The 12,211-nt window shown below is 38.2% G+C and overlaps 1 protein-coding gene across 1 annotated transcript; it reads left to right on the top strand.

Moving 5' to 3' along the window:
• The first annotated feature begins 365 nt into the window (after positions 1–365).
• Positions 366–7,818, top strand: LOC128600049 (vitelline membrane outer layer protein 1). Its single transcript, XM_053612198.1, has 3 exons — positions 366–2,406; positions 2,484–2,596; positions 6,067–7,818. The coding sequence occupies exons 1-3, from the start codon at positions 2,188–2,190 to the stop codon at positions 6,374–6,376; spliced, it is 642 nt and encodes a 213-aa protein (XP_053468173.1). The 5' UTR covers positions 366–2,187; the 3' UTR covers positions 6,377–7,818.
• The last annotated feature ends 4,393 nt before the right edge of the window (positions 7,819–12,211 follow it).

Genomic DNA, 12,211 nt, shown 5'->3' with positions numbered 1-12,211 from the left:
TTTCGTCGACCAGAAGGGAGCGTGAGACTCGATTTCCGTCGACAGAAATCTGATCAGCGCCTGATCCGATCTCACTGCTGGTTTTCGGTGCAGCAGTGTTCGGTGACGGGTTCATAAACAAGTATCCTATAAATAATCTCAATTTATGTTAATTATGAGCCTCATATTTGAAGAGTTGGGCTCTGTTTGGAGACGGTCTGTGGAATTTATTTTACTCTCACACGATCCGTCGTGACCCAGATGAGGACGGGTTCCCTTCTGAGTCTGGTTCCTCTCAAGGTTTCTTCCTCATATCATCTCAGGGAGTTTTTCCTCGCCACCGTCACCACCGGCTCGCTCAACGGGGATAAATTCACACACTTAAAATCCATATCCTGTGTTTATACGTTTCTGTAAAACTGCTTTGAGACAACGCCCGTTGTTTAAAACGCTCTACGAATAAAAATCGAATTGAATTGGAGAAGGCTAAAACTTACTTACTTATCCGAAACATGCTTCTGTATTCTATATACACGAGCTATCGGATGCTTCTGATTGGTTATCGATATGGGACCGTCGTTCTCACCTGGAAAGAAGTTGCACCACTTAGGAGTCCTACTAAATTTCTGAAATTCTGAAAACTGGAAGACTCGAGTGCTATAGGAGGTCATTTTCACCAAGTCTTGTGTCACATGAGTATCAGTGAAGAAGTCTAGACCTAATGTGCGCTACTGTCCAGTGTAATCTTAATAATCTCAGGGGAGGCTACACCAATCCGTGCCCCGTCCACTCCTCACCCGCCATGATTACCAGGCCCGGTCTCTCTGGATAACTGAAGGATCATTGGAGATGTTCAGTAATGGATGCAGAATTGATTAGATGTAGTCTACATGATTAAAGTGAGACTGGTGTTGGGATTATAGGCTTGTGTAGCTCTGGGCTTCCCATAAAATCCAATTTGAACGGGAGACTACTTCTTCTTCCACAGACACAACGGCAGTAACTAACCATGAACAGTCTGTATAAGTGAACTCTGTTCAACTCTATTGGACTGAAAGTAAAGTTTGGTTTTTTGTTCTCTACACTATATGACTGATCGGTTAAGATCAGGGTTTAGATGTTAAGCATCTAGGATTATGCCTGCTAAACTTGATTAAGCTTGTCATTTGAATCTTGTCCCAAAAACCGGTTCTAGACCAACATTTATTCCCACGGACGTCTTTCAAAGACACAATGCAAATCTTTTTGGGTTATTTATAGTAACTCGAACTACAGTAGGCGAGGAAGCTTTGGTTTTTTTTTCGAGCGTTTAATTGGACCTCAAGCACTCACTGGTCTTAAGGTGGGGCGGATCGGTTGCTCCCTGGGATAGGCTCCAGGTTCCCCGTGACCCTGAAAAGGATAAAGCGGTATAGAAGATGGATGGATGGATGATAATAATAATAATAATAATAATAAACATTCCTCAATTTACTTCATAACTATTCCTTGGTTGATGAAGTCATTTAAATATAAATACTAAAATATAGGGTGTTCAAAAACTTCACTGCCAGTGTACATTCTTTCTTCTTTCTTTTTTTTTTTCTTTCTTTCTTCCCTTGACCGAGATAATAAGGCTATGTTCTATGCTCAGATGTGTACGCTGCCAGGGAAAAGTGTTTGAACACCTGCTGGTTTTTTTTTTTATGTTTTAGTCCAATCACTATTATTCTTGCAGATTAAAAAAATAAATAAAATGAAAAAGCACAGAACGGAGTGAAATAAGAAAAAATAAATAAATAAAAATCCCATTAAAAAGCATATGTTTGTATTTAAGACCGATCTCTCAGACTCGAACAGGGCTCTAAATTATGCGTAATTTAAAGTGCATTGGAAGGGCAGCCCAGTGAATCCAGTAGATAAAAAAGAAATAAAGTCACAAACATTATTTAATCATCATTTCTTGAAGTTGAACCAAAAATGCAAAGGTACTTTATGACATTGTGTCATATTTTCTTTTACCGTATGGAAGAAAAGAATAAAGCGGCAAAAACACAAAGCACCTGTAATTTACTTCGTACAACTCAAATACTGTCCTGCGGCAGCTGTGTCTTCCCAAGCGCGTGTGAAATAAATGATTAACCCGCGATAAGCCGACGTCGTGACGTGAGCGTCACTAATAAAGACCCATCGTTTCCTGAGAGGGGACGTGTTCTTGAAACCACGACCATGGCTCTCGTTTCCATTTCCATTTTCTGCTTGCTGACTCTGGTGTCATCTGGTGACGTCGATGTTGAGGATCAGCCTCACGCCATTCGCGCCGGGACGACTTTCGCGTTGCGAAATTACACCTCGATCCTTACCGTGCCCAATGGAGAGAAATTCGGGATCTGGATGTGGTCAGAGCTGTGTCCTGACAACTTCTACGCTGTGGGATTCAGCCTGAGGGTAACGATTTCATCAACCTCATCACTGTTGTCATCTGTAGTGCACATCTGTGTATGCTAATAGGATCTTCTCTACAGGTCGAGCCTAACCAGTACGCAAATGATGACACGGCTCTGAACGGAATCCGTCTCTTCTGCGTCCAAAATGAAGACCGTCGCTTCCTCTACAGTGTGGAGTCCCATACCGGACAGTGAGTTCCTCCATAACCTCAGTGTACATTGGTGATTGTCAGAAAGTAAATACTACTATGTTTAAAGTAGGGAAGTGATATTTTATTTATTGTTCACCTTGTTGATTTGACGTTGTGTTGAACTTGGGGTTGAGGAGACCTTCCAGATATTCTGAGTAGGAATTCCGGTGTTTTCTCTGGTTTTTCCTTGTCAGAATTTGGAAGTTCTGAGTTACAGGCTTTACTTGAATGCAGAATTATTCCTTAAATACTGTATACGAACCAATGACCATCATCCAGTGTGTAAATTCAGGCCATACATCGCCAGAGAAAGTCAGTGTCGGCTTGGGTTAGTTTCCAAATTGCACCTGTATTATTTTTTTGCTATTGTCTAATCCTTTTTTTTTTTCTTTGTGTCGAACCAAACCGACACACTATTTATTATTTAACCCGTTAAACTCCCAGGAGCCGAAACCCGAGTCCAGACTTCCATTCTCACGCACCTTTCCCATTACTTTCAGTGCCGTTACTGAATAATTGGCTTTAAGATTAATAACTGAATCATAACCCAAGACTTCACAGGGTTATTATTTACTTAAAAAAAAAAAAAAAAAAATGATGGTCTTCGAGGCAAGTTCCAGGTGATTTCAGGAGCCGAACTAATGATGCCGTATAATGGTGCTCCACATATCCAGAAGTGCTGTCATATTCCCAGCTCTTTCATGATAAAGTGACTTTTTCTATAAATTATTGAACCCTCAGGATCCTGGCCTACTTTTGAGCTTTCTCACTTCCTTTATTATTCCAACTTCTCACATTATAATTATGAAAAGCAGCCATATACTGTATATGTGCTGTATATTGTTTTTTTTTTCTTTTTTCTAGGCTAATCATAAGTCATAAATTATACAATCATAATTCGATCTATAAATGCTACCAGGAGCTTTTAAACAGCCAACAAGCCAAATATATATATATATATATATATATATATATATATATATATATATATATAATATTGATATATGTATGTAGAATGTGTTGTTTTTAAATTAAATGAAGCTGAATGGAGAATGATTTAGTGAGGTTTTCACACAACAGTGAGAAAACAGTCGCAGAAGCTGTCCTAGTTCTACAGTGTATAGGGTGTAGACAGGGTGTTTTTCATGATTGGCAAGCTTAAGTAGTTACTATTTTTGGTCTCGCAATGTTTGCCAATTCCCACCTGATACCATCCTGTGACGGGGAAAAGGCTAACACAGTCTTCGTTATTCTTCTAGCGAGGAATAAAATATCAAATATGGCAAGACGTGCGTTTAAAGAAAAGATACCACAGCAATTTGGCAATGATTGTAATTTTTTTTTACATTTCTTAAAGAACAGCGTGAGTTTTATCCGTTTATAGTTACTGTACGTTTAATGTTGTCGAACGTCCATGAAACAAATGCCTTTTTTTAAATTTTTTTTTTTATCATTTATACCATTATAGCAGTTATAAACGGTTGTTTCCTTTCCAGGTGCTATTTTTTTTTCTCACTCACTTGAAGTCAATAAAATAAACAAACAAACAAACAAACAAACAAACAAACACAGCTTGCTATCTTAGAGAGATGTCGGAATTTACATCGGATGCTTTCAAAGCGCTGGAGACTCCTTTCATATATGCTGAATAAACATCTCCTCACGGAAACGTTCACCATATCAGCGATTACACTGCGTCCTATGTTGTTGCTATAGAAACGTATTAGAACGAGTGCATTAATTATAACCCTGTGATTTGCATCTGGAAGGACTGTCAGAGCTGCTGTTATAGGAAATGAATCTACACCATCTGACCAATCAGAATCAAGATTTCAACAGCGCTTTGGTATAATGTCTAATACTGTGCTATAATGCCCCGCTCAACCCAGTGCAATAATTACAGACGTGGCCATAAACTGTGTTCATGATGTTTGAAGGGGTTAAGGCTCGGTCTCTCTGGGTAATTGAAGGATCATTAGAGATGTCCAGTAATGGACACGGGATTGATTAGATGTAGTCTGCGTGATTAAAGTGCCACTGGTGTTGGGATTATAGCCTCGTGTCTCTCTGGGCGTCCTCTAAAACAGACTGGAGACTAGTTCTTCTGCCACAACCACAACAGCAGTAACTAGCCATGAACAATGCGTACGAGTGAACTCTCCTGAACTCTTTTGGACTGAAAGAAATGTTGACTTTTTGCTCTCTCTGCTGTATGGGTTAAGACCAGGGTTAACAAGGATTATGACTGCTAATCTAGATGAAGCCTTTCATGTAAATCTTATCACAAAACTAGATCTGGGTTTCATATAAACATGTCACGAAACTGGTTGAGCATTCCTTCTGCAAAAGAAGACGAAATGCAAATTTTTTTGTTTTGTTATTTGTAGGCGCTGAAAGTGAAGTCCATGAGGCTTTGGCGTGTTCATGATGTTGATCTAACCCTCGAGCACTCTGATGTCAGAGCGGGAAAGTGCGGTATATCCTAGTTTTAGCTGGCAAATGTAAAATACTTTCAGATTTCTTAACGACAACTTAAAGGAAATAAATTCACACCATTTTAAACTTGAATGTATTTGTAGTAGCCAAGTGTCTGATGTTTGTGTCTTGGACTTCTCTTGGAAAATCGCCTGAAACATTTTTCATAAACATCCACGTCGAACCACATCCAGTCCTTAGTACACAGTGTGACTTACTGTCATCTATAAAACATGAACTAAACTTAAGATGCAGGCTTCACCATAGGCATATAGAGTAGTGATGGGAACTCTGGCTCTTTTCAGTGAGCACGTTTCATTCTAATTCACAAGTAAGAACCGACTCGTTCGGCTCGTTTCCATTTTTATTTTAAACGGGTAAAGTTTCCAATATTTCAAGGAGCTTTGACAAATACAGTAAACATCCCAGAATTAATCGAACTGTCCCTGCTGTGTCTGTGATTCATTAAGAAGATTCATTTGCCTCGATCCTGATAATTCATCATCCTTAATACACTCGAAACACTTAATACAGTGTACAAATCTTCAACTAGCAGTTAAACAGATGTTGAAAAGAAGCATTTCGATTAAATATATTTACAACATCTTAAAAAATAATAATAATAACAACTTTTATACCTGTATGTGAGTTAGCTTTCCACGTTCACCTAAGAGAGTCGGCTCAAAGAGTCGACTCGTTTACGAATGACACATCTCTAGAGTCTATGTTAAATGACTAGCATTTTGATTAAATTGCACTGTAAGAGTAACTCTACTGGCTACATGTACAAAATAAAAACCCCACCCCTGACTCATACTGTACAGTATGCTAGCCGGCTCTTCACGTTCAATGCGCAAAGAACCGACTCATTCACAGACATCTCACTAGCATGAAATCTGTATGTCGTTTGATGCAAGTCGGTGATTCTAGCAAACGCCAAATCGACTACATTTGGATTTTTTATCTGCTGAGTTTAACCTCTTCTTCCTGCTCAGTTTTGGTGAGTGGACGGAACCTCGGTGGTGCCCTTCTGGTACATTGAGCTCGTTCCAGCTGCGTGTGGAGCCTCACCAGGGCATCTTCGGCGATGACACGACCGCCAACAACATCCGCTTCCGCTGCAGCAGCAACCCGACGATGGAGGGCCAGGGCATGGCCTGGGGAGAGTACGGAGAATGGAGTAATAACTGTCACAATGGGGGCATCTGTGGCATCCAGACCAAGATGGAGCTGTACCAGGGCATTCTAGACGACTCGTCTCTCAACGACGTGCGCTTCCACTGCTGCACCAAGAGCCAGCAGTGAGATCAGAACAAGCCTTAATCAGATTTCTATTGAGGAAAATGTAATTTTTTCATTTTTAAAAATTACACATGCAGGTCAATTCAATCTCAGAGTACTGAAGGGTGATGGAATGATATATGATGGCATCAATGTTCGGATAAAGGTCAGGATACGCTTTTCTAAGAGTTGCCATGGATACATCTACAACAATCCGAAATTATTAAAGAGCATATTAAAGAGTATTAAAGAGTATTAAAGAGCATATATATATATATATATATATATATATATATATATATATATATATATATATATATATAATTCACCTTTACAGTTGTATTGCTGTAAAATAAAACACATATATTGTTAAGTACTAAACAGAACAAGAGCATTTGTACAGATTCCTAAATTAAATATATGCAAATTTTAATTAAAAAAAAAAAAGAATGAAAGATGTTTAATGAGTATTCACATTCACATTCTGGTCCTTGAGAGATAATACAAAGAGATCAAGCTGAGATAAAAACGTGCTGTTTGTTGTTGTGATTGCAAACGCACTTCAATATTGTTGTCCTTATCTTACACACTGCTTCTGTTGATTTACGGATCAGGCAGTCAACAGGCCCAAAACACGACGCACAAACAATGGCAAAAATAAATGCGAACAATATCACCTTCATCTTCCTGGTGCCACTGATTTTTAAGGTGTGCATTAACACTAATCAATTAACTCTCATCAAATACATTAACGCTCAACTGTACCACCATTGAAAGATGGCGACTTTGTTAGTATATGAGCGGAAACGTGAGAATGGTGCTTCAGATTGTAATTCAGATTGTAATTATGAAAAGTAATGAGAAAGTAATGATTGGTTTCTGAAGAATAGAATAATAACAGACCACTTACAGGCATAAAGCGCGTTTATTACTTACACAACATAGGGAATTTTTTTATTTTTTAAACTATCAAATGACTAATCGGTTATTTTTTCTGGTGCAAGACTTCCATGAACAGCTGGTGTAATAAGGTGTTGATTAATCCTCAGTAGCTCTAACAGTAGTTCCTGCTGTAATTCAAATCAAAATTTCTACCAATGAAAAAAATAAATGTATTGCAAACAGAGAATTGTTGTATCATTTTTGGAAGGAGTCTCCAGCGTCAGTGCGTTTGCTTTTGCAACTTTTGCTTTTCCGACTCGAGAACGTCTTCAGGAACGGGGAGTTTATACTTCGTGGGTTTCTCAGTAAGTTTTGTCTTATTAATTAATTTAAAGTGCTAAAAAAAAAAAAAAAAAAGAGGCTGGTGATGGAACGACTGTGATGTTTATAGCTGCTATAGCGTAAGAGATAACAGGAAGTAGCTTGCTTCATGGATGTTACATGGCATTAAATGTAACTATAAAAGGTTGAAAAGTTTGAAGTGTCATTCTTTAATAACTATAAAAAGTGTAATATTTGGCATATTGCTGAGGTCTAAAAGGAATAAAACACTCCGGGACATGTTGTTATTGGAAAATAATCAGCTTCCAGGTGTGAACGGTAATTCCGCTTCATCACATCGCCCCAAGCGTTGATTATTTTCATATAACAGCACGCCCTGTTTTTTTAAAAATTGTTTTCATTACTTATATATTCAATTAGCAGCAGGACCAGTTAGCTAAATTAGCTAGCTAGTGTAATCATAAGGAATAGCTAAAATGGCATTTAAGTAGCTATGTCTTTGGAAATCATTTATTTATTTATTTATGTCATACCGGTAAGAAAAAATGGAAAGAAAAGTAGCTTAGCTACAAATTAGAGAGAAATTGAACTCGGTACAGGTAGTCAGATAGAAACTCAGTGGCCAGCTAATAGCAAGATTAGTTAACCACATTAACTTAGCTATATTAAAGCAACACTGTAAACTAAACTATATAAGTAAAATAAATAATTTCTTATGGCAGTTAGAACAGTTATACAGTATAAATTACAAGGCTAAGCTTGTTAGCTTGTTAGCTACCTCGCTAAAATACACCCACATACTAATGATTTTCTCCTCAGAATCAATACATAGCAGGAATGTTTGATGTTTTCAAACATGTTTTTTTTTCTCTCTCTCTCTCTTAAAAGAGTGATTTTTCAGAAACCCTAAAGTTTTATTGTTGTTTTTAGGGCAGTCAAACCCACTAAAACCTGCTTGTAATTCACACCCTGGACATTTCGCCCCACATCCTTTTAGCGGTGACCCTTTTTCGATCACGGCTAAAAGACTGACGCTAATTCTTATCAACTGTTAAAAACCTGAGTCGAGATAAATACCGAATATCCTCTAATAAGACCTGTTTATAAATGTACCACAGTTTTATAACAGGTAGGAAACTGCATTTGCAAATACTCAAGGTATTGAAGTACAACGTAATAAAATTATATGATACACCGGCCTGAAGGATGTCTAAAAATAAACCGGCATTCATCTTCGAAATGGGCTTTGTTCTAAACGAATTACCCAATTCAATTATTTATAAAATGCAGTAGAGAAGAGACATCCAAGCCAAACCTGTTCCTGTAAGCATCTATTTAAAAATGGTATATATATATATATAAAAAAAAACAACAACAACAAAAAAACCCCACGAAAAACAAAAACAAAAAAAACATTTTACACACTGCTGTGTAGTGCAGTGAGGGTAACTGACCACTAGAGGGCACTGTGACCTTCTAGAGATGGAGGAATCAAACACACTTTTACCATTTTGATTCTTATCTGACCTGAGCGTAGAGACGTTTGCATTATAAATACAATAGTTGATAAATCTAGGAATAGAAGGGAATCTTAACATGTTTGCTGAGCAAATAGTGTCTCAGCTACAAGAGCTAAAGCAGTGATCACTGTTAGAACAGTTTGTTTCCATCCTAAACGTATTAAATTTGCTAGTTACTGGCTTCAAAAGCTAGCATTTAGGATATACCCAGTATTTAGGTAATTCAGGATTGTTTATTCATTTAAGTCATGCTCATTTAGAAAGCTGCCGGACAAAAAAAATAGTCTCTAGAAAAAAAGTAATAGCTTCACACTCAACAAAGGGGTAGTATCTCGTAGCTAATGCTAATTAGCGGCTAAAATGTGTAGCATGAATCAGTGCTTTTTTGTGATTGTTCCAGCCAAAAAGGCTAGATTTTTCTGTGGCTTTTTAAAAAAAATTGTGCTGTGACTTGCAGATGTTTTTGTGGGTTTTTTTTTTGTGTGGAAAACTACTTGAATTGGCGCAACTGTGCGGAATTGTTTTGCACGCAGTGATGTTTGTTGGTTAATGAGATCTTTTAGCTGTACTCATGGTCGGCGCACGCGAATCGAAGAGCAGCGTGAACGCGTGTTGTGATGACGTCACGTGACGCGTCTTAGCACAGAACTGCGTACAATCTGTGGTGTTTTTGAAAAATTGCTAGGTCTTCTCATTAGTGTGGAATTTGCTTGACTTTGCGCTAATTTCTGTGATCGCAAAACCCGGGAGGGACTGATTAATCACTGCTCTCAACTAAACCTCATAGCGCACATGTTTTATGAATGCTAGCGATGTTACAGATAATGTAGCAAATGTTACACTTTATGTAGTTCATAACACAGTCATTTGAAAGTTACATTTCTAGATGCTATTAAGAGCAATTAATGCTGCCGTGCTTACAGTGCATTATGGATAATACGCAGAAGTCAAACTGTAAAAAAAAACAAAAAACAACATGTTACCATTAAAGGTAACAATATAGGTTACAATTTTACTAATTTTGGACTTTCTTTGATCGGTTAACTGATTGATTTCCCTCTTTCCTCAGCTTCATAATGGCTTGCTTTTCTCCCATAGAGAGCTCTCTGGTCTTCATGTTGGTTTATCCTTTTTAACAACAAATCCAGTCTTCACAGGTGAAACTTAAGGCTCAAACCAAGAGTAGACATTCAGAGCTATTAATTCTTTAAACAGTCAATTTAACAGGACACACTTGAGCAAGAAACACCTGTCAGTCACGTGTTTCTATCATTTTTAATCGGTTGAAACGATGGTGGGTTCAAACAAAAGGTGCCATGTTCTAAGTTGTTTAAGACATCTAGATGTAAATATGAGGAAATGAAAGCTGAAATCGTCTCATATTCGTCGTTTGGTCTCAAACCCAAATGGCTTCAGTGCATAACAACAACAAAAGAAAATGGGCCTTGTCGTTCCAATACTTTTGGAAGGGATGGTCATTTCATTTGTAATTTTTTTTAAAAAAAAACCCAGCATGGGTAGCATTAAGATTTTTTGCTATTTGTGCCATTTCCTAAAATGGCTGACGTCTTGAGCGTCTTTAAAGCTCTTTACTACTGAAAACGGATCAGATTTGTATGTAAACTTCGCAGGACTGCGGCTAAACAAATCTCTGACAAACTAATGATGCCTGAAGGTTCCACACATCCAGGAACGCTGTCATGTTTCTCAGCTTGTTGGTGATGAACTGACCGTGTTGTATACATTATTTAGAGATCCTAGGTAACTGAAGAGTCATTAGTGTCATCCGGTAATGGATGCAGCATTGATTGGATGTTGTGGTTGTGGTTAGTGCCGGTGGCGTTGAGGTTATAGACTCGTGTCCCTCTGAGATTCCCACATCTGCTGGAACGTTTCACTCGGCTGCGGAGTCTTTACAAAGTGCTCGTGGTTAAAGCTCGCTGAGCTCTGAAGAGTACTTCAAGGCTTAAAAAACCGTCGATGAACTTGACGTGTGCAGGTGGAGAGTGCTACGTGAGGAGATTAGGACAAAACCTAGCCTTAAAATTTCTTTAAGACATGTCCTTTTAGACAGGTTTCTTTTGAATGCACCTTTTCTGACACCTTTTCCCCTGTCATGGTTAGTATGCTTAGTATAGAAGGCATCATACCATGGCTTGGTTTGTTCTTAAGAACGTCAATTAACTTTTGATATTTGCACACCCACGAAGTAGGCTAGGCTAACGTCAGCTCCAGTTCTTGACCATTAACATTACATTCACTTGCATATCCTCCTGCCGAGTTCGTTGGACCCCCCCCCAATGTCCATACCATGGTTACGCCCTTGATTCACTGACTCCACCAGTGAGTTGTTGAACTAAATGAAAGCAAATTGCGGTCATGACGGAGAAGATTCAGTAACTCAAACACTGATTCGTTGAACACAATGGAATTGAATCTCAGTCATGACGGAGAAGATTCAGTAACTCAAACACTGATTCTCTGAAAGAGACAGAAGCAAATCTCAGTGACGACAGAAAGGATTCACTGTCTCAAACACCTATTCAAATACTGAATGAGGGACAACTGAATCTTGGTCATGACTGTGAAGATTCACCGAATCAAACACTGATTTGTTGAATGCAGTAGGAGCGAATCTCTATAGTGACCAAAAAGAATCATTGACTGAACACTGATTCACTGAATCAGTTAAGTGAATCACGGTCATGATCAAAATGAATCACTAACTCAAACACTGATTCGTTGAATGCAATATGAAAGAATCTCAGTCATGAGAAAGAAGATTCACTGATTAGCGGAATATGATCGGAGCAAATCTCGGCTATGACCGAAAGGATTCGCTGACTCAACACCGATTCACTGCACAATACAGGACCAATTGTTGGTCATTACTGACTCAAAAATCGATTTGCTGAATCAGAGAGGTCATAATACAACTTAAGCAATGCATAGATGTGTAAAACAATAGATATAGATATAACAGAAACATAGGATACTTACCAGCATTGTTTGATAATGGAAGTTGTTTGGAAATGCAGTGCTTTAGTTTATCTTAGTTCAGTCACAACTCAAAGAGCGGAATGATTCAGTGAACGAAACTGATTCACTCACCTTA

Source organism: Ictalurus furcatus, chromosome 23 (assembly GCF_023375685.1).
Source record: "Ictalurus furcatus strain D&B chromosome 23, Billie_1.0, whole genome shotgun sequence".
NCBI lineage: Eukaryota > Metazoa > Chordata > Actinopteri > Siluriformes > Ictaluridae > Ictalurus > Ictalurus furcatus.
This window is presented reverse-complemented; position numbering and strand designations above follow the sequence as displayed.

Excerpts from the sequence above, each read along its gene's own strand:
- LOC128600049 (XM_053612198.1), top strand. The coding sequence starts at position 2,188 with ATGGCTCTCGTTTCCATTTCCATTTTCTGCTTGCTGACTCTGGTGTCA. Across the intron at positions 2,407-2,483 it reads CTGTGGGATTCAGCCTGAGG|GTCGAGCCTAACCAGTACGC; the intron begins GTAACGATTTCA and ends TCTTCTCTACAG. Across the intron at positions 2,597-6,066 it reads GTGGAGTCCCATACCGGACA|TTTTGGTGAGTGGACGGAAC; the intron begins GTGAGTTCCTCC and ends CTTCCTGCTCAG.